Source organism: Oryctolagus cuniculus, chromosome 1, assembly GCF_964237555.1.
Source record: "Oryctolagus cuniculus chromosome 1, mOryCun1.1, whole genome shotgun sequence".
Classification (NCBI taxonomy): Eukaryota; Metazoa; Chordata; class Mammalia; order Lagomorpha; family Leporidae; genus Oryctolagus; species Oryctolagus cuniculus.
This window is the reverse complement of record NC_091432.1, coordinates 84,509,932-84,537,894: the sequence shown is the minus strand read 5'-3', so window position 1 is coordinate 84,537,894 and position 27,963 is coordinate 84,509,932. Positions and strand designations below refer to the sequence as shown.

At 42.1% G+C, this 27,963-nt stretch overlaps 1 protein-coding gene across 17 annotated transcripts in view; it reads right to left on the bottom strand.

The window, feature by feature from the left end:
* Positions 1-23,699, bottom strand: part of DEUP1 (deuterosome assembly protein 1) — a 111,252-nt gene extending 87,553 nt beyond the window's left edge. For 3 of the 17 annotated variants that reach the window (XM_070076734.1, XM_070076737.1, XM_070076736.1), the window contains exon 1: positions 9,520-9,729. In XM_070076734.1, coding sequence (XP_069932835.1) covers positions 9,520-9,617 — 98 coding nt within the window. In that variant the 5' untranslated portion in view covers positions 9,618-9,729. Of the gene's footprint in view, positions 1-7,665; positions 7,725-9,519; positions 9,732-10,217; positions 10,369-21,457; positions 21,531-22,384; positions 22,823-22,955; positions 23,092-23,601 lie in introns of those variants that run through there. The other 14 variants (XM_070076723.1, XM_070076727.1, XM_008262705.3 and 11 more) reach the window with 13 other exon arrangements.
* Between the last annotated feature and the right edge of the window lie 4,264 nt (positions 23,700-27,963).

Here is a 27,963-nt window from a genome sequence, read left to right as displayed (position 1 = left end):
GCCATTGTGGTCATTTGGGGAGTGAATCAACAGATGAAAGATCTCTCTCTCTCTCTTTCCCCTTTCTCTTTCTCTTTATGTAACTCTACCTTTCAAATAAATAAATAAATAAACCTTTAAAAAAGCAAATGTGGTATATATACACAATGGAATATTATTCATCCATAGAAAGAATGAAATTCTACCACTTGCATCAAAATGGATGCAACTGGAGGACGTTATGTTGAGTGAAATAAGTCAGACATAGAACAACAAGTACCACATGGTCTCCCTTATATGTTGGAGCTAAGTTTAAAAAAGAGAAAAAAAAAAGCAAACAAACAAGGAAAGAAATGCCTGTGTGCATCAGTATTGCTGAAAATACAGTTTTGTCAAACTATTTTTATACCTTGTCAAACTAGCAGTTAAGAATGTTATACTGGGGCCGGCATTGTGGCATAGTGAGTAAAGCCACTGCCTGAGATGCCAGAATCCTGTATGGGCACCAACCCTGTGTCCCGGCTGCTCCGCTTCAGATCCAGTTCCCTGATAATGACCTGGGAAAAGCAGCAGAAGATGCTCCAAGTGTTTGGGCCCCTGCCACCCATGTGGGAGACCTGGAAGAAGCTTCTGGCTTCTGCCTGGCCCAGCCCTGGCTGTTGTGGCCATCTGGGGAGTGAACCCGCAGATGGAAGATCTTTCTCTCTCTCTCTCTGTTTCTCCCTCTGTCTCTGTAACTATGACTTTCAAATAAGTATTTTTTTTAAAAAAGAATGTTATACTACTAGAGTTTTAACATGTGATTACTTTAAAATTTACTGTATATGGGTGAGATGTCATCTTTCCATTTTACTCGTTTATAGTTCTTGCCTATATTCCTGCCAAACTAGGAATTTTTGCTTTTACCTGGTGAACTCTTTCTGTGGTAGAGAACTAAGCCCTTGACTGTAATATAAATTAAAAATATGTGAACTCAAAATCTAAAAAAGGAAAGAAGGAGGAAGAGTGGGAGGGAGAGAAGTGGCGGGGGGGGGGGGGGAGAAGGGAGCATCATTATATTCCTAGAATTGTATCCATGAATCTGTTAAAAACTAAAAAGCTAAGAATTTTTTAAAAAATGAGCCTAAAGTAGACTGTGGGCGTAATGCAATCTACTCAATCAATGTCGTTAACTAAATGAACAAATGGTTTCTTTCCTAGTTCTAACTATATCATAAAAAAGTTAGAATATTAGGACTCTCAGGGTGAAGGACTTGTACAAGTCATTTAGTCTAACTGCTTGATCTGTGCTTTCATTACATCTATAAATATTTCTTAACAGAATTAATGAATCTACACCAAGTCACTGTTTCTCATAGTGTCCATTTCACTTCCACAGGTTTCCTCTTTGGTGCTGTTAGTTGTTACCGATCAGGGAGAACATATGATATTTGTCCCTTTGGGACTGGCTTAATTCACTCAGCATAATATTTTCCAGATTCCTCCATCTTGTTGCAAATGACCAGGTTTCATTGTTTTTGACTGCTGTATAGTATTCTATAGAGTACATGTCCCATAATTTCTTTATCCAGTCTACTGTTGATGGGCATTTGGGTTGGTTCCAGGTCTTAGCTATTGTGAATTGAGCTGCAATAAACATTAATGTGCAGAAAGCTTTTTTGTTTGCCAATTTAAACTCCTTTGGGTAAATTCCAAGGAGTGGGATGACTGGGTTGTATGGTAGGGTTATATTCAGGTTTCTGAGGAATCTCCAGACTGACTTCCATAGTGGCTTCACCAGTTTGCATTCCTACCAACAGTGGGTTAGTGTCCCTTTTCCCCCACATCCTCGCCAGCATCTATTGTTGGTAGATTTCTGTATGTGAGCCATTCTAACCGGGGTGAGGTGAAACCTCATTGTGGTTTTGATTTGCATTTCCCTGATTGCTAGTGATCTTGAACATTTTTTCATGTGTCTGTTGGCCATTTGGATTTCCTCTTTTGAAAAATGTCTATTGAGGTCCTTGGCCCATCTCTTAAGTGGGTTGTTTGTTTTGATGTTGTGGAGTTTCTTAATTTCTTTGTAGATTCTGGTTATCAACCCTTTATCTGTTGCATAGTTTGCAAATATTTTTTCCCATTCTGTCAGTTGCCTCTTCACTTTCCTGACTGTATCATTTGCAGTACAGAAACTTCTCAATTTGATGCAATCCCAAATGTTAATTTTGGCTTTGACTGCCTGTGCTTCTGGGGTCTTTTCCAAGAAGTCTTTGCCTGTGCCTATATCTTGCAGGGTTTCGCCAATGTTCTCTAATAATTTGATGGTGTCAGGTCGTAGATTTAGGTCTTTAATCCACGTTGAGTGAATTTTTGTGTAAGGTGAAAGGTAGGGGTCTTGCTTCATGATTCTGCACGTGGAAATCCAATTTTCCCAGCACCATTTATTGAATAGACTGTCCTTGCTCCAGGGATTGGTTTTGGATCCTTGATCAAATATGAGTTGGCTGTAGATGTTTGGATTAATTTCTGGTGTTTCAATTCTGTTCCATTGATCTATCCATCTGTTTCTGTACCAGTACCATGCTGTTTTGATTACTACTGCCCTGTAGTATGTCCTGAAATCTGGTATTGTGATGCCTCCAGCTTTGTTTTTGTTGTACAAGATTGCTTTAGCTATTCGAGGTCTCCTGTGTCTCCATATAAATTTCAGCATCATTTTTTCTAGATCTGAGAAGAAGGTCTTTGGTATCTTGATTGGGATTGCATTGAATCTATAAATTGCTTTTGGGAGAATGGACATTTTGATGATGTTGATTCTTCCAGTCCATGAGCATGGAAGATTTTTCCATTTTTTGGTATCCTCTTCTATTTCTTTCTTTAAGGTTTTATAATTTTCATCGTAGAGATCCTTAATGTCCTTGGTTAAGTTTATTCCAAGGTATTTGAATGTTTTTGTAGCTATTGTGAATGGGATTGATCTTAGAAGTTCTTCCTCAGCCATGGCATTGCCTGTGTATACAAAGGCTGTTGATTTTTGTGCATTGATTTTGTATCCAGCTACTTTACCAAACTCTTCTATGAGTTCCAATAGTCTCTTAGTAGAGTTCTTTGGGTCCCCTAAATAAAGAATCATATCATCTACAAAGAGGGATAGTTTGAGTTCTTCCTTCCCAATTTGTATCCCTTTAATTTCTTTTTCTTGCCTAATAGCTCTGGCTAAAACTTCCAGAATTATATATTTTTTTTAACTTTTATTTAATGAGTATAAATTTCCAAAGTACGACTTATGGATTACAATGGTTTCCCCCCATAACGTCCCTCCTACCCGCAACACTCCCCTTTCCCATTCCCTCTCCCCTTCCATTCACATGAGGATTCATTTTCAATTCTCTTTATATACAGAAGATCAGTTTAGCATACATTATGTAAAGATTTCAACAGTTTGCTCCCACACAGAAACATAAAGTGAAAAATGATAGATGATTTTTTTTATTTTTTTATTTTTTTTAACTTTTATTTAATGAATATAAATTTCCAAAGTACGGCTTATGGATTACAATGGCTTCCCCCCCATAACGTCCCTCCCACCCGCAACCCTCCCCTTTCCTATTCCCTCTCCCCTTCCATTCACATGAGGATTCATTTTCAATTCTCTTTATATACAGAAGATCAGCTTAGCATACATTAAGTAAAGATTTCAACAGTTTGCTCCCACACAGAAACATAAAGTGAAAAATAATAGATGATTTTTTAAATATGATGAAATCAGATCAGACCTATTATCATGTTTAATCCCAGTGAGAGTCAAGTTGGGAATTGATAATTTCTTCTCTTTTTTTTTTTTTTTTTAACAGAAGATCAGTTTAGTATACATTAAGTAAAGATTTCAACAGTTTGCACCCCCATAGAAACACAGAGTGAAATATACTGTTTGAGTACTCGTTATAGCATTAAGCCTCAATGTACAGCACATTAAGGACAGAGATCCTACATGAGGAGTAAGTGCACAGTGACTCCTGTTGTTGACTTTACAAATTGACACTCCTGTTTATGGCATCAGTAATCTCCCTATGCACCAGTCATGAGTTTCCAAGGCTATGGAAGGCCCTTGATTTCTCCGACTCTTAAATAGATGATTTTTTAAATGATGATGAAATCAGATCAGACCTATTATCATGTTTAATCCCAGTGAGAGTCAAGTTGGGAATTGATAATTTCTTTTTTTTACAGAAGATCAGTTTAGTTTGCATTAAGTAAAGATTTCAACAGTTTGCACCCCCATAGAAACACAAAATGAAATATACTGTTTGAGTACTCGTTATAGCATTAAATCTCAATGTACAGCATACTAAGGACAGAGATCCTACATGAGGAGTAAGTGCACAGTGACTCCTGTTGTTGACTTTACAAATTGACACTCCTGTCTATGGCATCAGTAATCTCCCTATGCTCCAGTCATGAGTTTCCAAGGCTATGGAAGCCCTCTGAGTTCTCCGACTCTTCTTGTTTAGACAAGGTCATAGTCAAAGTGGAGGTTCTCTCCTCCCTTCAGAGAAAGGTACCTCCTTCTTTGAAGACCTGTTCTTTCCACTTGGATCTCACTCACAGAGATCTTTTTGCCAGAGTGTCTTGGCTTTCCATGCCTGAAATACTCTCATGGGCTTTTCAGCCAGATCCGAATGGCTTTAGGGCTGATTCTGAGGCCAGAGTGCTATTTAGGACATCTGCCATTCTATGAGTCTGCTGAGTATCTCGCTTCCCATGTTGGATCACTCTCCCCTTTATTTATTCTATCGGTTAGTATTAGCAGGTACTAGACTTGTTTATGTGCTCCCTTTGACTCTTAGTCCTTTCATTATGATCAATTGTGAACTGAAATTGATCACTTGGAATAGTGTGATGGCATTGGTACATGCCACCTTGATGGGATTAAATTAGAGTCCCCTGGTATGTTTCTAACTCTACCATTTGGAGCAAGTCAGCTTGAGCATGTCCCAAATTATACATCTCTTCCCTCTCTTATTCCCACTCTTATGTTTAACAGGGATCACATTTCAGTTAATTTTCAACACTTAAGAATAACTGTGTGATAATTACAGAATTAAACCAGTCATATTAAGTAGAACAGACAAAAAAAATACTAAGAGGGATAATGTATTAAGTTGTTCATTAACAGTCAGGCTATGGTGATCAAGTCACCGTTTCTCATAGTGTCCATTTCACATCAGGAGGTTTCCTTTTTGGTGTTCAGTCAGTTGTCACCGATCAGGGAGAACATATGGTATTTGTCCCTTTGGGACTGGCTTACTTCACTCAGCATGATGTGTTCCAGATTCCTCCATTTTGTTGCAAATGACTGGATTTCGTTGTTTCTTACTGCGGTATAGTATTCTAAAGAATACATATCCCATAATTTCTTTATCCAGTCTATCGTTGATGGGCATGTAGGTTGGTTCCAGGTCTTGGCTATTGTGAATTGTGCTGCGATAAACATTAGGGTGCAGACCGCTTTTTTGTTTGCCAGTTTAAATTCATTTGGATAAATTCCAAGGAGTGGGATGGCTGGGTCGAATGGTAGGGTTATCTTCAGGTTTCTGAGGAATCTCCAGACTGACTTCCATAGTGGCTTAGTCAGCTTGCATTCCCACCAACAGTGGGTTAGTGTCCCTTTTTCCCCACATCCTCGCCAGCATCTGTTGTTGGTAGATTTCTGTATGTGAGCCATTCTAACCGGGGTGAGGTGAAACCTCATTGTGGTTTTGATTTGCACTTCCCTGATTGCTAGTGATCTTGAAAATTTTTTCATGAGCTGTTGGCCCAGAATTATATTGAATAGCAGTGGTGAGAGTGGACATCCTGTCTGGTACCAGATCTCAGTGGAAATGCTTCCAACTTTTCCCCATTAGATAGGATGTTGGCCGTGGGTTTTTCATAAATTGCTTTGATTGTATTGAGGAATGTTCCTTCCATACCCAGTTTGCTTAGAGTTTTCATTATGAAATGGTGTTGTATTTTATCAAATGCTTTCTTGGCGTCTATTGAGATAATCATATGGTTTTTCTTCTGCAGTTTGTTAATGTGGTGTATCACATTGATTGTTTTGCGCACATTGAACCATCCCTGCATACCAGGGATAAATCCCACTTGGTCTGGGTGGATGATCTTTCTGATGTGTTGTTGCATTCTATTGGCCAGAATTTTATTGAGGATTTTTGCGTCTATGTTCATCAGGGATATTGGTCTGTAATTCTCTTTCAATGTTGCATCTTTTTTCCAGCTTAGGAATTAAGGTGATGCTGGCTTCATAGAAAGAATTTGGGTGGATTCCTCTTTTTCAATTGTTCTGAATAGTTTCAGAATAATTGGAGTTAGTTAGTTTTTTAAATGTCTGGTAGAATTCAGCAGTGAATACATCTGCTCCTGGGCTTTTCTTTGTTGGGAGGGCCTTTAAGTTCTTTCTTATCCTGGACAACTTTTCCATTCACTGGTCCTAAGTTGTTGCATTGAGTTCATTTAGAACAAAGACCTTTTCAATACTCTGGGCCTTAAAGTACTTGAATCGAGTCACCAATGTGCTAAATACAATTTCACTGTAACTTCAGCATTTGTGTTCAACATTGAGACTCAGTACCCACATGGACAACGGCTGGAACACGTGGAAGATAGCGCACTCTGATCCACAACTAGTCCAGAAAGGCAAACCACAGAGTCTTCAGTGATCATCCCAGCATTGTCAGGGCTTCATCGCCTACTGCCAGCTTCCTTAATTTTTGTGCCTACTAGCACTCGAGGACCAACTGGAGAAAGTAAATATGCAACCCCAACCAATTACATAGGATACGCTGCTTATAGTTACGCCTCCAACTTCCCCCTGCCAACAGCCTTGGATCACAGCAGAACTGAAGCCTCCTTTACTGTTTATAGCCTCTTTCACTTTACAGAGCTTCTCATTCCCTTGTCTGCCTTTGAGTCTCTGCTAAATTCTAGTGATGGTGAGTGGTGATTCCCTTGATACAGCAAGCTCTGAATAAGTAGCCTTTGACTGTCCTCATTTGTGTGGTTGGTCTTTATTTTCACAAATATCTTTGTTTCCTTCAACTGATACTAGAGATTACTTTTTTTCCTTTACAATTTTACACTCTGTACCCAGTATAACAGCTGGAAAATACTAGACATTTAATACACATTTGTTGAATGAATGAAAGAATGACTGACTATGGTAAGATCATCAGACCCTTCATAATCCCTAGGGCTCTCCTTTGAACAAATTCTTGTTTGCTGATTTCCTTCTTGAAATATACCACTTAGGGGAAAGGTGTTTGGCTTAATGGTTAATGTATCACTTGGAACATTTGCATCCCATCTCAGAGTGCCTGGTTCAAGTCCCAGCTCCACTCCTGATCCCAGCTTCCTGCTAAAGTGCACCTGGGGAGGCAGCAGGGTACGTCTCAAGTAGTTGGGTCCCCGCAAACCAGGTGAAATACCTAGACTGGGTTTCTGGATCCGAGCTTTGGTCTGGCCCAGCTCTGGATGTTGCAGATATTTAAGGAATGAGCCAAAGGTTGAGAGAGCTCTGTATGTCTGTCTATGTCTCTGACTTTGTCTCTCTGCTTTTCAAATAAATCCATAAAATTTAAAAAAGTACCATTTAGAACTTTAACATAATACCACAGGGATAGTCTAATCAACTCAGAGAGGGACTCTTACATCCTTTGTTTTGGGTGCCACTTTCATTCAAATAGATGAAGATCACAGTAGCTTTGCATCTGGAAGGGGAAAGGGTTAAGTAGTGATTTGATAGCATTTCAAGGTGAATTTATTCTTGTCTATAAACCTTATTTCTTTTTCATGCATGTTATGAGAAAGCCAGCTATTCACTGTCTTGTGCTTGTATAGATTTTGGGGGGAGGAATCCAAGGGCGGGCTTTGTACTTATCCTTATTAAATTTCAGCTTGATAATTTCAGCCTACTGGGTCACTATCACTGGTTCTTTCAGCAAATATTCATTAAGCACTGTATGAGGTACATGGAAAACAGAGACACAAGGCCAATTGCCTGTGCATAGACGAAGAGTGCAAGGCAGGCAGGCAGGCAGAATAAAAGACTGATGAATACATGCAGGCTCCTCAGAAAGCAGACTTGCAGAGGGTCAACTATCACAGAAGTCTTTCTAAATGAGCTAACACCTGAGCTTATATTTGAGACTCTATTTCTGTCAGGGAGCATATTCACAATACTTTGCAGTTTTGTGTTAGCAACAGATTTGAAAAACATCACTTGTTTTATATATTATATATCACTTATGTACAAATGAAATACACATATATGAATTATATGTAACATATAAATATATATATTTAGTGTGTATGTACAGGCATACCTTGAAGTAATACAGGTTTAATTTTAAACTTTCATGATAAAGTGAATATTGTAATAATGCAAATCACACAAATTTGTTGGTTTCCCAGTACATATAAAACTTACATTTACACTATGCTACAGTCTGTAAGTGTGCAATAGTATTATGTCAAGAAAACATCACACACACACACACATATTTTAGACAAGTCATTAATAATATACCATAGGGGACAGAATGGAGGAAAGAGTCCTATGATATTCCACTACCAAGCCCTTCACTTCATTGATTCACTACATTGATTATTTCTTTTATAATCAGATACTAATCCATTTAATTAACCTTGCAATTTTTCTTTCCCACAAAAATATCCTGAGAAGCGCTGTGAAGTATCATGCCAACATTCAGTGAGACGTCTATTTTGTGTTCCTGATGGCACCAACCGGAAGGTTTAGTGAACACATCTCTGACAGCGTATTACCCCTGTATGCAGTGGGCAGGGGCGCCTTCAGCTGAGTGGACTTCTATCTTCTTTCAGAATCTCACCTAAGATTTTAGTCAAGCTCAGCTTTTAGTTAAACTTAATATTCCCATTTGAAATTCATGTGTCCAATCTTCTAATGTTTTCTTGTCTTCAGTTTTTTAGAGATAATCACCAGCAGTTCAGCTGTCTCACTATCATCAATATTTACTCTGAAAACCCAGTGAACTTTAAAATAATATTAACAACACATGGTTCAGCATCCTCACATAGCTGAACATGAACACACTTATATGTTCATCACTTCCTTTAGGAACTCTGATGATGCAAAGTATTTTCCTGTACTTCCCTTCATGATCCTTACAATAGTCCCATATATCAGCTGTTATTATTCCAATTTGGGGGAATTTGATTAAGTAGCTAACAAGGAAAAACAAATCCTCTATGTCTTCCAGCCTTGGAGACTGGGTGGATTGTGTAAGACATGTTAAGCCTACTCCCTGCCCTAGGGTTTATCCTTGGCAGCAATTCACAAGAAAAAGATCCCGGGGTCAGGCCAGATCCTTCCGTATTAATCCTATAATGCATTAAGCTGAAAAAGGGGGGCATACTGAGACCTGCAGGGTGATACGCAAATCTGAGGGCCTAGAATAAAAATATTGGGGTATTATACTGTGAAATAAAGAGGGAGAAAGATAAAAAAAAAACAAGCAAACAAACCTGATGCTCTCAATGATGGTTATATTGTAAGAGTATCTATGGAGGAGCAGGGTAGTGGAGAGAGAGTCCCATCCAGAGGAGAAAGATCCAGGACACATATGGAGGTGACCCAGAGCAAGTTCTGTACCCGGTGGATTCTCCCTCCAAAGTCTTTTATGATATGGGCTTATGTCCTGGTTCTAAAGCGGGCAGACCTTCACCAGTCAGACTGCTAAATGACCATATCATCTGTTATCCAGACCAGGACAATTCTGAAAGTGAAAGGAGCATTCACAATAATTATGCCAGAGCACCAGGTATAAACAGTGGATGTTCTGAGCATACTGGCATATAGGGTCAGCCTACCCAGAACCAAATTGGAAAAGAGGGGTAGAGAGATACTTATTATTATTATTTTTTTTTTAAAGAAAAGGTAACTAGAAGAGAGTGAGTTCAGCTTGGGGCCTGGGATATATCTGAAGAGAAAAGAGTTCTGGAGCTTGGGAAAGAGACAAGGGGGTTTGAAAGACAAGTAGGGAAGTCATCACGGACACTATGGAGGGAGAGAGGCACAGAGAAAAGGGACAAAGGAGACTCAGGAGTGAGAACAGTGGAACAGTCTAAGAAATTGAGTTTCCACAAGGCTGATGAGCAATCATCCTAGGTCTTAAGCTTTTCAAAACCTTTTAATGAAATTCATTCTAAGATATATTACGTACTTACGTGCCTCAGTTAGTAGGCTTTATGCTGTATAAGGTGAGTTTTCCATGGTGGCTCACAGACCCTATTCTGCACATTAAATGCTGTGCTACCCCAGAGACATAAACAAGGCCTAATGGGGAGAGGCTCAGGGGAAGGCCTGGACCCCACCTTCACAGATATGTTTGTGATGTCAGTCTGCTCTTTAGCTGACTGTCTCTCCTCAAATAGTGAAAGGAAAGATCTATGACTTTATGACCTTTATAATTTCATGTTACCTTTGTCCAAAATTATTTATTGAAATATAGATAAAATAGATTTTCTTTGAGCATTTTTTAAAAAGATTTATTTATTTGAAAGGCAGAGTTACAGAAAGAGAAGCAAGAGAGGGTTGAGGGAAGGGGAAAGAGAGAGAGAGAGAGAGATCTGCTGGCTCACTCTCCAAATGGTGACAACAGTTTGGGCTGTGTCAGACTAAAGCCAGGAGCCAAGACTTCATCTGCATCACCCATGTGGGTGCAGGGGCCCAAGCATTTGGGTCATCTCCTGCTGCTCATTAGCAGAGAGCTGGATTGGAAGGGCAGTAGCCGTGACTTGAACCAGTGCCCAAAGGGATGCCAGCATTGCAGATAGCAGCTTAACCCACTCTGCCAAGATGCCAGCCCCTCAAGCATTTTTATTATCATCTGAAGACTGTTAGTTACTGTCTTCATTAGTGTTTGCTGATGTAGCAGCATTAAAATGCTTATTTTTTCCTACATAATTGAGTTGATAGCTCATATTCAGTCCATTCTTTTGCCTCATTTGTAAAAAGCATAATGCTGGGATGTGGTGGAGGTATAGATATCATTATTTTATTTTTTCTAAAGATTTATTTTATTTATTTGAAAGACAGAGTTACAGAGAGAGAGGTCGAGCCAACGAGAGAGAGAGAGAGAGAGAGAGAGAGAGAGAGAGAGCGCTTTTCCATCCCTTGTTTCACTCTCCAAATGGCCAAAACCACCAGAGCTGAGCTGATCCAAAGCCAGGAGCTAGGAGCTTCCTCCTGGTCTTCCACATGGGTACAGGGGCCCATCCTCTACTGCTCTCCCAGGCCACAGCAGAGAGCTGGATTGGAAGTAGAGCATCTGGGATTCAAACCTGCACCCATATGGGATGCTGGCACTCAGGCCAGGGCTTTAACTCACTACGCCACAGCGACGGCCCCTGAACATCATTATTTTTGAAAAGTATGCTTAAATGTAATTATAAAGGCCATGATCTTTAAAAAATTATTTATATTTATTGAAAGAAGGACACACACACACACACACACAGAGAGAGAGAGAGAGAGACAAAGAGATATTTTCCATTTGCTGGTTCACTTCCCAATGCCTGCACCACCAACTGAGGCTGGGCCAGACTAAAATCAAGAGCCTGGATTGCCATCTGGATCTCCTATATGCTTGAAAGAGACTCAAGTACTTGAACCATCACCTGCTGCCTCTCAGTGTGCACATTAGCAGGAAGTTGGAATTGGAAGAGGAGCCAGAACTTGAACCTAGGCACTCCAACATGGGATGTGGTCATCCCAAGTCGTATATTAACCAATGCACCAACCCCCTACCCACTGCCAAGAACTTGCTTCAAAGTCTTCATCATAATCCTAAAAAAAGACATTAATAGCAATGACATGCAATGTCATAGCCTCCAAGTCCCTATCAATGTTTCATTAGAATTATAGGAACATACAAACTTAAAATCTCTTCTTTAAAATGTTACAAAAAGAGAGAAAATATGCTACATACCTACACTACAGATGACTTTTTCTGTAATAACTTTCCATCTCTGAATACCTCATAGTGTACAGAGGGGAGAAGGTAAGAAGGCAGAGACAGTGAATTTATTAGATGCACTAATGTCTTTCTTCAGGGAACCTTAGCAATTACTTTGTAGTATAAGTAGCTTCACTATCCTCATAAACTTATGAATCTGAATTATTATTTTACAGCAATACATATAGCATGTAATACAATTAATAAAAATGTTTACATGTTTATTACTTGGGTTCTGTAAGCCAAACTCTGGGAAATTAAATTTCCCTCCTGCCAGAAAGTCTATTTGATGAGACTGCAGTGTTGATACACGTGAGGATAGTCATGTTACCCTTTTCCCACTTAAACATGACTGTTTACTAGATCCCAATAGGAAAGAATTAGGTACTCATTGATAAAAATCTGTTTTTCTTGCATTAGGCAACCTTTTAAATTGTTTCCTGAATGTTGGAAATCTCTACTGAGTGACTCATACCAGTTTGTTCTGATAGCTTCTAAATCTATTTGCAGCCAAAGTTTCTGAGCTCCAGACTTCTCTGGCCAGCTACCTATTCAACACTGACATTTCCATAGGACATCCAGAAGCATTTGAGCTTCACATGTTCAAAACACAGCGCTTGACTCCCTGTACTAGAAACCTGCTCCTCATGCAAGTCCATGCCATCTCTCTAATTAGCATGATTGTTACCAGTGGATCAAGATAAAAACTCTTCATAATCATAGATTTGTGTTTCCCCCTCAAACTCCAAAATCATAGTAAGTTTTATTGGCACTACCTCCAATATATATCATGCATTCTGACCCTATCTCACGATATCCAGAGATAAAACCTGGTCGGAGTCATCCTTACAACTTGTCTTCTAGTAGCTTACTGCTATGATTCGATATGGTTGGACTGTGTCCCTTGGACACTTATTTGCTGGAAGCTTTACCCTCAATGTAATGGTATTGACAGACAGTGGAACCTTTAAGAGGTGGAGCTTAGAGGGAGGTATTTAGGCCATTCGAAACATCACTGTGGGAAGAGAATAATATAGTTCTTGTGGGACCCCGGTTAATGGTTGTAGGGGTGAGTTGTTATAAAAAGAGAAAGCCTGACCCCTGCGTCTCTCTGGTTTCCCATCTCACCATGTGTTTCTGTCTTTGGGACAGCCTCCGCCCTGGTGCCATCAGCAGAGCCTGGCCTGATGGTGCTGCCCAATCTTGGACTTTCAGTCTCCAAAAACTGTGAGCTAAATCAACCTCTTCTTAATAAAGGACCCAGCCTCATGTATTTCTGTGATTTTCACAGAAAACGGATTAATGTGTCTACCCCAAATCTTGCCTTTCCTCCATAATAACAGAACTTTAACGTTATTCAGAGTGGAAATGTTCCAGCTGAAAAGGCAGCTACATTTCCCAGGCTTCCTTGGAGCTAGGCATGGCCATACAACAAAATATGGCCTGTGAAAGGCAAGCGGAAGTTGCTGTAAAGCTTTTAGCAGGAGGGCTGAAGTGGATGCTGTGGGAGCCCTACACCTCTCTGCCCTCACCACCTTGGCACACATGGGCCTGCTCTCCAGTGGGGAATTCTTCCTGGATTATCTGCATGGGCTGTGTGAGAGAGGCAGGGGAGATCTGCCACACAAAAGAGAAAGGGATATGAAGACGAAGCAGAGGCAGATTGCAAGAAGTGGCCTTGAGTACTGAAATGATGCTGCCACAAGCCACGGAATGTTGTCAGCCACCAGCTCTGGAAGAGGCGAGGAAAAGGTCCTCCCCAAGAGCGTTGTCAGGGAGTGCAGCTCTTCTGACTGATTTCGGTCCGTGATACTGATTTTGGGCTTTCAGCCTCTGGGAACAGTGATTTTCATTGTTTTAAGCTGCCAAGTTTGTGGTGATATGTTATAGTAGCCATAGGAAAATAATACACTATCTCTTCATATCCACAGTAAACCACTTGTATCCAAACCCTTGCCTTACAGCTGGTTTCTATAGAAACCCCCAAATAAGAATGCCAGCATGCAATCTTTTGTTTGTACTCATCACCCTTCATCTGCTCCCTCCTCCTTTTAAAAATATTTTATTTTTATTTATTTTAAAGAGTTACAGAGAGGTCTTCCATTTGCTGGTTTACTCCCCAGATGGCCACAATGGCCAGAGCTGCACCGATCTCCCACATGGGTGCAGGGGCCCAAGGACCTGGGCCATCTTCCACTGCTTTCCCGGGCAACAGCAGAGAGCTGGATCAGAAGAGGAGTAGCTGGGACTAGAACCACGCCCATATGGGATGCCAGTGCTTCAGGCCAGGGCTTTAACATGCTGTGCCACAGCGCCGGCCCCTGGACCCTGATTTGTTTTGGTATTGTTGTATGCAACTCTGAATCATACTTAAGTTTTGTGATTCTCCTCTGATAGTTCTCCAGCATGGGGACATGGTACCAGGCAGTGCTCCAAGTTCAGGTTCTTGACTCCATCTCTTTTACCCCTTCAAGGGAGGTACTCCTCAGTTCTTCATTACCACTCTGTTGGGGTGAGTGTTCAGGCTACCCAGTAGTCCTTCACTGATGCTACCCTGGCTGGGAGGGGCAGCAGTGCCTTATTATATCTTGCTATGTGACACTCTGTGAGGTGGGTGGCCTCATGACCATTAATACTCAAAGCATCTTGATTCTCTTCACCATCATAAATGTATATGTGCTGTGGCTTGTGGCAAGCACTGGATTATACAAGTCCCTGGGCCATAGCACTAATTGAGTCTCACGCCCCACCACTATTTTCTTTGATAGGCTGTCATGTTTGAATTTGTTTTTTCATTCACATATGCTGACCGCACACCTACCCCATGTCAGCCACTGTGTGGGTCCCTATAGTGCAACAGCGGAGACGATAAACCTTCTTGGGCCGAGCTGGGGGCCCTAGAACCCACAGGCCTACAGTGCTACTGGATTCACTTGATTCTGTCAACACTGATGCTTATGCCACACTTCTCTTGCCCGATTTTTTTTTTTTTTTTTGGTCTCAATTTTTCCTTTCCTTGAGTTTAGTTTGAGGAGGATGCAGCTTTGATGCTAACTGCTGCCATTGTGATTGCTTCTTCCTTCACATGTTGGACATTTCTCCCCACATGCTGAGCATTTCTCTGTTTCACCACTGCGTTGACTAGAGGCTCACAAATCTTTCCCTGAATGTGTTAGCAGCTTAGTTAGTCTCTCAATGGAATCTTCCCCTGCAGTTTTCATTTTTTCCCTTGTTCCATTTCTTCTTTCTACTATTCTTTCCTCCTTTCAAAGCCACTCACTGAATCCCTATAATCATGTAGCATTGTGCTGACATTTCAGAGTCCACCTCCAAAGTTTGGCATATCAATATTTTTACTGCCTGTATACTTTGTTTCATTTTCAGAGAAATAAGACTAGCAGAACATGTCAAATTTGATTGCTCTGGAGAGGAGCATGTGTGTGTGGAGAGGAATAAAAAATCATGGATGGAGAACAGGGGAAGTATAGCTTGAAGCACACAGAAGGGAAGAGAATCAATCAAAAGGGATTTTCAATGTGCAATAATATACTATTAAAGTTCCAATGTCTTGTATTATAACAGAAAAATTAAAAATTTTAAAAGCTAAAATTAAAACTGTATTTAACTCATCAAGATGCTAACACGTAAAGCTTTGATTCTGAATTAATATATCTCAGAGGGAAAAGACACTTCTAAGAGGTAAAACTGATGCACATATAGAAGATTAGTTTTAAAGGACTTTTTCTGAATTCAGAGGTGAGGAATTATGCTTTAATATTCATCTGCCTTGCTCCTTTGAAAATATGACTTCCATGGCAGATGCAAATAATCTGGTGGATTGTGTAGCAGTGACTAGATTTCTAGGAAGCATTTGACAAGATTCTATGAAAGAGATCAGTGGCAAGGGATAAGTCACAGATAAGAGGTATAATAAAAGATTCAGTAGAGAAAAAGTGAGATTTTTGGTTAGTGATGGATAAACATACATATATTGTGCTTTCTTCTCATATCCTAGTACAGTAAAACAAAGGAGTAATTTTAACTTATGAGGTTAAACCTATGATGGGAAAAAAAGCTGGCTGGCGGCGGAGAAAGCCAAGAAGAAACACAGTTAGGTACTTCTGGGAGAAGAGGCGAATGTGAGCCTGCAAGCACGAGAATGGCGAAGTAGGGAATGAGTGAGAAGGGAATGGATGCCTAGATACCTCCCCAGCAGTAGAGTCCAGGCGCATTCTCTGGTGAAGGTAACAGAAAGAGGCTGTGGGACTGGAGGAACACTAGGCACAATAGGGAGCTGCTATTCTAGAAACTGGGGGTTAAGTTGCTGCCACACAGTGCAAGTGTAAATCCCCAGAGCACCCCCTCCCTCCATTCCCCGAATGCTGATACCCAATTTATTCTCTCCAGGCAGGGGACTGGAAGAGGATTCTCTGGAATCTGATCAGTCCAAGGCAGAAGGCTAAAGGACAGGGTCCTGGCAAGAACACAGCCTAGCCTGATGACCACACAGTGAACTGTGTGCACAGGAGCTTTCCAGCAACTTTCTACAGTACCACTCTGAAATGGGAGTAAGCAGCAGGAATCCTGGACTCACATGGCAGACAAGGTGAGTCAAATACAAACAAAAGGGCAGATTTTGAAGAGAATTATGCAGAAAGAATACTTCAAAGATTTAGCATTAAGATACCAGAGTTATTAATTTTAGACATAATAAAATATCGTGCAGGAAAAGCAAAAGTAATCACAGTGTACTACATGACTCAGAGGTGAAGAGTACTTGCAGAGTCATAACAAGGCAAAGAGAAAACCGGGCTCACCAAAATCATGGTGTGCTAGGAGGATGGAGGAGTGGGAATTGTGGCTCTGTGTGTGTGTGTGTGTGTGTGTATGTCTGGGTGGGGATGAGGCAGTGCAGGGCATGCAAAATATCCATTGTGGAAGTCAGTAGATAATACCCAATGAGGAAGTAGTAATATAAGCATATTTTCAGAGACAGATAAACCTTTCTTCCTTCCCACACCCCCTAGAAAAGAAAGAAATGAAAAAAAAAAATCAGGCAAAAGAATTAAAAGTGGTTGCCTCCAGTAGATGAATGGGGGAAGGAACAGGAGATGGCTGTTTTTTCAGTGACAGTAGTGAAGTTTCAAATGGCTTTTTAAAGTACATATTCGTATTTTTCTTCATGTCACATATGACTGTATATATATAATATATATTTGTATATTTATTGTTAGCCTCTATCACTAACATATTAAGTTCCTTCAGGGACAATTGTTGTCTGTTTTGTTATGAGCAGCTCATAGGAGACACTAAAATATTTGTTGAGTGAAGGCTGTGCCATAAAACATTGCTGTGTACCTGGGCGATGCAGTTTGATAAGCTACATAACAAGTCCCTGGTGCAGAGGTTTTGTTGGATTTGTGATCTGGATTTTCATTATTTCTCAATAGCACAAGGTACAGAGGCTCTCTAAGCTTTGGAGAGCATGGTTAGCAATGTCTGGCCCCATGGTTGCTGTTATGAGTGAAGCAGTTCCTCATGGAAACCTCCAGTAACTTCCACTAACTTCTGTTGTGTAATCACATTGTGTACCTAAGCAAGTCCTATGGTTCTTTACTAAATCCTAAAGTTTTAAAAGGACAAAGGTTCTTAGTGATCTTTGCATGAACTACAGGGCTTAGTACTGGGCCTGTCACACTCTTTTCAGTAGTCAATACTTGTTTCCCCCTGAAGAGAATGGAAATAGCAGTCCCCATGACCTGAGATCTCAGGAGTGAAATGATAACTGATAAAGCTGCCTTAGGTTTGAAACTTCCAATCCGCATCTTAATCCTTACTGTCATTGTCATACCAGGGACCCAACACATACTCAATCCAGAATTATCCTCCTCCTCCTCCTCCTCCTCCTCCTCCTTCTTCTTCTCTTCCTCTTCCTCTTCCCCTTCCCCCTCCCCCCCTCCCCCCTCCTTCTTCTAAAGATTTACTTATTTACTTGAAAGGTAGAGTTACAGAAAGAGAAAGACAGACAGACAGACAGACACACACACACACACACACACACACAGATCTTCCATCCACTGATTGACTCCCCAAATGGCTGAAATGGCTGTGAGCTGGGCTGGTCTAAGACCAGAATCCAGGGGCTTCTTCTAGATCTACCAAGTGGGTACAGGGGCCTAAGCACTTGGGGCCATCTTCTGCTGCGTTTCCAGGCATATTAGCAGGCAGCTGGATCAGAAGTGGAGCAGCTGAGACTCAAACTGGCCCCCATATGGGATGCCATTGTCACAGGCTTTCACCTGCTATGCCACAACGCTGGCCCCTCAATCTAGAATTCTAACCTGATGTAGCTATGGGTATCAGGCTGCTCCTTGTACCTTTATTTTTTGTTTAAAGATTTATGGGCTGGCGCCGCGGTTCACTAGGCTAATCCTCCGTCTTGCGGTGCCAGCACACCGGGTTCTAGTCCCAGTCGGGGTGCCAGATTCTGTCCCAGTTGCCCCTCTTCCAGGCCAGCTCTCTGCTGTGGCCCGGGAGTGCAGTGGAGGATGGCCCAAGTGCTTGGGCCCTGCACCCCATGGGAGACCAGGATAAGTACCTGGCTCCTGGCTTCGGATCAGCGCGGTGCGCCGGCCGCAGCACGCCGGCCACGACGGCCATTGGAGGGTGAACCAACGGCAAAGGAAGACCTTTCTCTCTGTCTCTCTCTCTCTCACTCTCCACTCTGCCTGTCAAAAAAAAAAAAAAAGAGATTTATTTATTTATTTGAAACGCAGAATTACAGAGAGGCAGAGGCAGAGAGAGAGAGAGAGAGAAGAGTCTTTCATCTGCTGGTTCACTCCCCAAATGGCCACAATGGCTAGAGCTGGGCCAGTCTGAAGCCAGGAACCAGGAGCTTCTTCAGGTCTCCCATGCAGGTGTAGGGGTCCAAGGACTTGGGCCATCTTCTTCTGTGTTTCCAGGCATATTAGCAGCAGTTGGATCAGAAGTGGAGCAGCTGAGACTCAAACTGGTGCCCATATGGGATGCCGGCACTGCACGCAGCGGCTTTACCGGCTATGCCACAGCGCCAGCCCCTCCTTGACTCTTATTGCCAGGAATGCAGGGATTGGGTTCAGACATATCTGATTTTGAATCTTGTCTCCTTCCACTAACCAGCTGTATATTCTAGGGTATATTGCTGCTTTCTCTCTCTCTCCTCGCCTCTGCTTTCCCTCTCTCTACTCTTCCGAGTCTCAGTGTGTTAAAGACTCCTCATTATTCACGATAACAATTCTTCCTTTACACATTCTCCCTTACTTTTGATGGGGTTGTGTTCTGATGATCTCATTATAAGTTGCAAGTATCATAAGTCAAAAATGAATTTAATATGAGGGTAATTTAGAGAGTTCATGAAAAATATGCATTATCTTTTAACATCTATTTTTTCATGAACTTGTTGAAGTACTCTTGTACACCTAATTAATCCACTATCACAGTTTAGCAACTCAGTATACTGCAGGTTATCAGTTGCTTCCCCTCCTGATCCTATGGCTGATTGGGAGCTGTAGCTCACTGCCACCACCTGGCATTGCTAAACAGTATTCTATCATAAATTACTAGCCTGGAAAAAGACAAAAATTCAAAGTTCAAAGTATGGTCTCTGTTGAATACATATTGCTTTTACACTATCGTGAAGTTGATTGTAAGTCAAGCCATCATCATTTGGGGACCATCTGCATCACAGAATTTCAAAGCTTTTGCTGGCCACAGGGCTGCCCAGTTGGGGTCCACATTTCCCAGCCTTTAGTGGGGCTAGCTGAAACCAAGTTCTGGCTCTGCCCTGACTAGGCCACATTCCTAAAAGGAAAAATGTTATTCTTTCCTTTTGTCCTTATCTTTCCCTCTATTAAGAGCATAATCATGATTTCTGTTTCTCTCCAGTCTCTTAAAAATGATGGTATTGAGTACTGAGTGTATACCAGGCACAGTACTAAGCCCTATACTATAATTCATACATAGATCATTAAGAAACTTTGTTCTTTAAAAAATAAGAATTTAGTAGAGATAGTGGGAGCTGAAGTAATCATTTTGGGTTCAGAGGTGTAAATCATGTTAAGGATGGTAAAGCTGCCCTTTCAATTCTGGTCTGCTTTATCTCTGGACTGGTATTTGAGATAGAAATGAACTTCCATCTTATTTGAGCCACTTGTATTTTGGGGTCTTTTGTTACAAGATCTTAGATTACAATATTTCTGTTTTCTTGTTGTAAAATGAAAATGACACCTAGCAGGGCTATTATAAGGAGGAAGGAGTGACAGTTATTATATCCAGACTTTTCAGCTTTCCTTTCGTTTGGTGTCAAAGTCACGCCTGAATAGAATCACTGCAATAACACACCCAGATGTGTCGGGTGACACATCCATCACCAGAATGGTGTGACAGATGCCAAGGTCAGTCACAGTCACAATGAGGCTTTACAACTCCACCCCATACACTCCCCACTCTCCAAGTCCTGGGTCAGGAAGTGGCCAGTGGACTACTTCAATAGGAAGAGAAACCTTTGAGGTGCTGGTGGCAGGGAACAGGTATTTGTAACAAGGAATTTGATTCATTTTCTACAATGGTAAATGCTATACAAGTTTCATTCCTATCTCTTTACTAAAGTTTTGATAAGCCATTCCATTCTTGCTACTGTTTTGTGGAGCTGGACCTATTTTCAGGCTGTGTTTAAATGTTGATTTCAAGGGCCGGCAGTGTGGTATAGTGGGTTAAGCATCCACTGGCCACGCTGGCATCCCATATGGGCACCTGTTTGTGTCCCAGCTGCCCCTCTTCCAATCCAATTCTCTGCTTATGACCTGGGAAAGTAGTAGAAGATGGCCCAAGTGCTTGGGCCCTTACAACCATGTGGGAGACCTGGAAGAAACTCCTGACTCCTGGCTTCGGATTGTCCCAGCTCTGGCCATTGCAGTCATTTGGGGAGCGAACCATTGGAGGAAGACCTTTCTCTCTCTCTCCCTCTCTCTGTATATAACTCTAGCTTTCAAGCAAACAAGTAAAATCTTTAAAAAAAAAAAAAAAGTTGAGTTCAGCCTTAAGAGCAAGAACAGAGGTTAAGTTTGGAAACAACACAAGAAAGGAGTAGGCTGGCTAACAGTTGCTGCTTTGTGGAAACATTATGAGCAAATGAGCCTGGGCACTCATCACCCTAAGACAATGACATAATCACTAAAAGTTGGAAAATCATAATTTTTGAGTTTAGATCAGCATAGTCAAGACTGGAGAGACTTACACTATAGAATGATAAGTACAGTTACTTGAAATTCCTCCCCTCCTCCCAGCCTCTTCCCCCAAAATAACTGGCATGTCCTTTTATTAGTAGTAATTTTCAAAATTCATTTTTCATCAGGGAGTTTTTGGGCATAAAGTATCAATTTATTAAACAGAAATTTCTCAACACTTACCCCATTGTATTATGAGTTTGGTTCTCCATGTCAAGAACCCGCTACATCTGGTTTATATTTCTCGATTTTTAACCTGTTAGGAAGAAAATGATCTAGATTTCTTAAATGCTTACATTTTGTTAACCTATAAAAGATAATTTTGTAATTGGAAAATCATTTAATATGAGTGTATGTGTTGTAGCTATTGGTTCTATAAAGTATAGAAATTTGGGCTTTATTTGTTTTTAATACCCCCTAGCATTTATGGTATTGGCTTAGTGATAAGCTGAAATATGTGGAATTGACTGACATGGGTACCTACTTATTATTTACGGAATGACAGCTTGGTACCAAGACTTTGCCAAGTACTTAGTATAGGAGAACAAGTAAAATAAGAGTTCCGTGGCTGGTGTTGTGCTATAGTAGGTTATGCCTGTGGTGCTGGCATACCATATGGGTGCCAGTTGGGGACCTGGCTGCTCCACTTCCAATTCAGCTCCCTGCTAATGCACCTGGGAAAGCAGTGGAAGATGGCACAAGTGCTTGGGCCCCAGTATCCATGTGGGAGATGTAGATGAAGCTCTTGGCTCCTGGTTTTGGCCTCGCTCAGTGCTGGCTGTTGGGACCATTTGGGGAGTGACACAGCAGATGGAAGAACTATCTCTCTGTTTGTCTCTCCTTCTCTCTCTGTAATTCTGACTTTCAAATAAAATAATCTTTTTTAAAAAATCAGAGTTCCTATTCAAAGGAGGCCCACTAGATGCTCTCAAACTTTCCATTCTGGTGGATCCTCTAACAGTCTGCCTTGGTTTAAGTACATTCCTTCTATGACCCTTTCTGGACTGTGTTAGAATGGATGTACCATGAGCGTTAAAAACAGAAATGTTGAGAATTGCCCCTAAATCAGAATCATACAGTTCCTCAGTGGGTCAGCAGGCACTGGCTCACCTGTTGAAAAATAGGGATGTTTCCACTTGCCTAAAGTTTTTAAAAAAAGTTTTTTCTTTTCCCAGAAACAACGTTTTCGTTAAAAATAATCTAATATGTGAGGAAAGTATTGAAAAGGCCTTCAACTCCCGTGAATCACAGAATGAAAGTAAACTAATAGCATTCAAGGTGGGAGGAAGAGGAGGAAGACTCCTGCAAGTCAAAAGCAGTTAAAGAGAGCCTGGACTTGTGCGCAGAGCGGAGATGATGAGCGAAAATTTGGCAGGAAGGAGCAGATGACCACGTAGCTCCTCAGACCCCCTCCCCAGTGTAACGTTGGGGAAACCGAGGCACGGGCCAGGGAGATGACTGGCCGAAGGCCATACAGCTGGCACCTGTGCCTTCCAGGGGAGGGAGACGGCTCTGGGTTCCGCAAGGGCAGCCCTCGTGGCCCTCGCACCCCAGGCGCTCCGCTCCCGTCGCGCGCCCCCGGCCCGCCCCGCGCCCAGTTCAAGCCTGGCCTCCCCACCAAGCACCCGGCCCGTTGGGGGCTCCAGTCCTTCTCGGCCGGGGGGCGACAGGGGCCGGTTACCTGCGCTGTGCCGCGCGGCGCTCACCGGAGAGGTCTGACGCCCGGGGAGCTGGACCGCCCGGGTCACTCCCGCCCGGCCGAGCCCGCCTCGCGGGGCACCCGCCACCCGCCGCCGCCGCCGGGTTCCCGCGCTCCCGCCGCGCGGCCCCCGAGGCCGTTGAGGCCTCTCCCTGCCCTAGAGCCTCCAGCCAGCCACGCCGCCACCCGTTGCCAAGGGGACGCGCCTCGGAACTCGCGGCCGCCGGGGAGGGGGATGGGCGCGGCTGGGCTGCGCCTTTCGGGGCTCCCAGGGCGCCCCAAGCCTCCCCAACGCGAGCGCGACCTCGCGTCCCGCCGCTGTGCGTCTTGTGTCCGCCCGGTAGACCATTCGAGGTCTTCTCTCTGTGCTCCCACTGCTGAGTCCAGTGGGCACCAGCAGTGTCCTTTGAGTGAATGAATGAATGGGGAGGGTTCCTCCTCCGCGTGTCTTAACCCCCTCTGGCCCTCTTTCCTCTTACCCACATTTGAAATGTTAGGGAATAGTAATAGGCTTGGGGTTAAGAGAGCTGTCTTTCTCTCTGTCCACCAGTTGTCTTCCAGCTGGGGAGAGCTGGGTTTCGTTCTGCGCCCACAGTGCCTCTGGTGGTGCTAAGAGCAGCATGTGTACCTGTTGATCCTGCCCAGCGCATGGCTTCCAGCTGGGCCCGGCAGGCTGTGTGACTTCCCTCTTGGGAGAAGGGACTCACTTCTAGCAGAGGAACAGAACGCAAAGCAACTGCTTCCAAATTCTTTCCCCATTCCACAGAATTCCAAAAATAATCAATGACAGAATCTCTATCCCATCCTCATAATTTCAGAGAGGAGAAAATGGCAGAAAAATGTGCATGTTGGTGATGTGTGTATTTATTCCCTACTGATATCTTGACTTTTTTTTTTTTGAGTGCTTGAATTGTGTTTGGAAAATGTATTTATTTTAGGAACAGAATTCCTTTCAAGTACATCCAGTGGGTTAATTTGTAATTCTTGCAAGTTTTGATTTGCAGTCCACTCTTGTAACTTTTTTTTTTTTTTGACAGGCAGAATGGACGGTGAGAGAGAGAGACAGAGGGAAAGATCTTCCTTTTGCCGTTGAGTCACCCTCCAATGGCCGCCGTGTCTGGCGCACCGCGCTGATCCGAAGCCAGGAGCCACGTGCTTCTCCTGGTCTCCCATGCAGGTGCAGGGCCCAAGGACTTCAGCCATCCTCCACTGCACTCCCAGGCCATTGCAGAGAGCTGGCCTGGAAAAGGGGCAACGGGGACAGAATCTGGCGCCCCAACGGGGACTAGAACCTGGTGTGCTGGCGCGCAGGCAGAGGATTAGCCAGCCTATTGAGCCGTGGCGCCAGCTCTTATAACTTTTAAAAATGATTTTATTTATTTGAAGGTCAGAGTTAGAGAAATTTCTTACCCCTGGTTCGCTCCCCAAATGGCTACAACAGCAAGGGGCTGGGCCAAGCTGAAGCCAGGAGCCAGGAACTCCAACTGGGTCTCCTACCTTGGTACAGAGGCCCAAGCCTGTGGACCACCTTGCACTGCCTTCCCCAGGAGCATTAGCAGGAAGCTGGGTCAGAAGTGGAGCAGCTGGGACTTGAATCAGTGCCCATATGGGTTGCTGGCATCACAGGCAGAGGCTTAACCTGCTGCAGCACAAGATTGGCCCCTCTCATGACTTTCATTTGCTAGTTTACTGGCTAGCAGTTTAATACCATCCCATCTGTCTCCATCCAGGTCCATCTGATTTTCATAAAACCATTTGCTGTTTTTTTACAAATTGATTTTCATAGCTGAATTAATTACAGTAGCCCAGGACATTAGTTCTAATGAGTGTTTCCTAGTTTTATTTTGTGATTGAATGAAGAGACTGTACCTTTCATCTTGGAACCTTTCACTATTCTGAGAACCTTAGTCATATTATTTATTCTTGTCTAAATTGAATGCGTTTTTCCTGACCCAAGGATGGTGCAAGTAGGAATAAAGTTTAATGAAGTTTTAGGATGCCTGAGATCACTCACACTGTATGTACTTCTTTGCCATTGGTGAATACTTAGATGTTTATGATTTCCTTTGAGGTTCAGAAACATCTCGTGAGGCAAGTGCTTATACATAGCTCTTGTAATAATTAGGAAATGCAGGCTTAGAGCGAATAAAGGATTTGTCCAAGATAATATGTCTAATTCAAGTGCATCTAAGATATGAACCTGGGTCATTTTGCTTCATATCCAATGTGCATCAGGCTGAAACTTAAGACTGAGTAGGTTTCTTTAGCAGTCACAATCTTGCATAGGTAACTGTGGATTTCACATTTTCACAGGAAAGAATGAATGTGGGAAAAGCTTGCAAAACATAAGACTGATTCTCTAATGGGTATTAGGAGAATTTAAGTATAGAATGGACGCACCCCAGTCTACTTTGTAGGAATAAAGACTTCGATTTCAGAATAAGAGTTAAGTAAGAAGCAACTACAGAAAGTTGAATTCACTTTGTATGTATGATTAGATCTTTTCCGGTGAATTTGTTTTGAGAGGGGTGAGGAAATCAAGAGGACCTGGGGTCTAAAGGAGGGGAAGAGTATAATGTGGGTAGGGAAGTTTTGCAAAGGGAGCTGGGATGCCGGCGTTCCAGGCCAGGGCATTAACCTGCTGTGCCACAGCACCAGCCCCAGTTGTGTTTACTTTGCTGCAAGTGGTAGAATTTCACTTTTTAAATAGCTGAATAATATTCCATTGTGTCTATATATATATATAATGAATATATATAGACAATGGAGATATATATATATATATACACACACACACAAAGAAAATATATACATATATATTTCCCACATTTTCTTTATCCATTCATCTGAAGATCACCTTGGCTGATTCCAAATTTGGGCTATGCCAAAAGAAGAAATAAAAATGGCCAACAAGTATATGAAAAAATGTTCAACATCACTAGCCATCAGGGAAGTGCAAATCAAAACAGTAATGAGATATTACATCATCCATGTCAGAATGGCTAAAATCCAAAACACTGAGAGTAACAATCATTGGCCAGTATGTGGACAAAGGGGAACACTTCTACGCTGTTGAGGGGAGTGTAAATTAGTGCAGCCACTGTAGAAAACAGTGTGGAGATTTCTTAAGAAGCTAGAAATGGACTTGCCATGTGATCCAGCAATGCCATTACTGCATATATCCCCAAAAGATTTGTATGAGACTGTATCAGAGATACCTGCACCACCATGTTCACAACAGCACTGTTCACCATAACCAAAACTTGGAATCAACAAAGGAAAAATTTTCCATATAAATGTTTTTCAACTTTAGTACTTACTAATAAAAATATTTGTTAATATGAAATTAAAACTATACTTGCATGAAAATATTTAATGCGTGCCCTGGCATGTAGAAGTATTCATTGAATTTGAAGTTCAAAAAAATTAATTTGGTTATTTAAAAATCATTTGTCATTTTTATATAATTTTCATTTCTCTGTCAAATATTTAGCCTTCTCTTTTAATTAAACATTTTAAACATACCAGTAATAGTAATTTTCTGTTTTGTCTTATAATTCAATCTCTGAAGTATTTTAAATCTGTTACTGCTAGTTCTCACTCATGTCATCTTGTTTTCTTGTGCATTTTATGTTTTTTTACAATGAGATAATTATGGGGAGAAGAACTGTATTTTGGGACATCTTTTTTAAAAAGATTTATTTATTTTGAAAGTTAAAGTTACAGAGAGACACACACACAGAGGGAGAGAGAGAGGGAGAGAGAGCAAGAGCTCACTCTTCCAACTCTTCCATGCACTGGTTCATTCTCCAGATGGTCACTATAGTTGGGCCTGGGCCTGGCTGAGGCCAGGAACCAGGAGATTTTTTTCTTTCCTTTCCTTTCCTTTTCTTTCTTTTTTTTTTTTTTTTTAGATTGTATTTATTTATTTGAGAGGTAGAGCTGCAGACAGAAAGAGGGAGAGACAGAGAGAAAGGTCTTCCATCTGCTGGGTTACGCCCTAAATGGCCACAATGGCTGAAACCAAGAGCCAGAAGCTTCTTCCCCATCTGGAATCCAAGCACTTGGGCCATTCTTCCACTGCTTTCCCAGGCCATAGGCAGAGAGCTGGATTGGAGGAGGAGCAGCTGGGACATGAACCAGTGTCCATACGGGATGCCGGCCACATGCCACAGTGCCGCCTCAGAGCTAGGAGCTTCATCTGGGTCTCCAATTTGGGTGGCAGGGTCTTCTGCTTTTTAGGGAGCTGGATCTGAAGTGCAGCAGCTGGGACTTGAGCTGGTACCCATATGGGATGCTGCATCACAGGTGGTGGCTTTACATGCTACACCACGAAGCCAGCCCCTCTAGGCATCTTTGAGGCCAGAACTGAAGCTGAACTCATCCAGAGAGAATTTGCTTTGTGCTTGACAGTTGCCTAGGAGCATCACCAATTCCAAATCACTTAGGTTTTTTAATGAGAAAATTTGTAGACAAAACAAGTAATATGAATGAATAAAAAATATAAGCAGCAAGGTGAGCATAAGATACATATTTACAAAGAATCTGTTTTTATTCTTTTCCTAGTACTCCACATTCAGTAGCCCTAATATTAACTTCTTTTTTTTGAAAAAAGATTTATTTTAGTTGAGAGGCAAACTTACGGGGTGGGGGTGGAGGCAGAGAGAGAGTTTCCATCCTCTGGATCACTAAGTAGCTGCAACAGCGGGGGCTGGGCCAGGCATAAGCCAGGAGCCAGGAGCTTCTTCCAGGTCTCCCACATAGGCACAGGGGCCCAAGCACTTGGGCCATCTTCTATTTCTTTCCCAGGCACATTAGCAGAGAGCTGGATTGGAAGTGGAGTAGCCAGGACTTGAACCAGCACCCATATAGGATGACTTGGTGGGGTGGCTTTACCTGCTACACCACAGCACTGGCCCCTTCTTGTTTATCTTTACAGTGAAGGTTGTCTTTTGGGATCCCAGTTTTATGCAGAAGTCTCCTGTTGGAA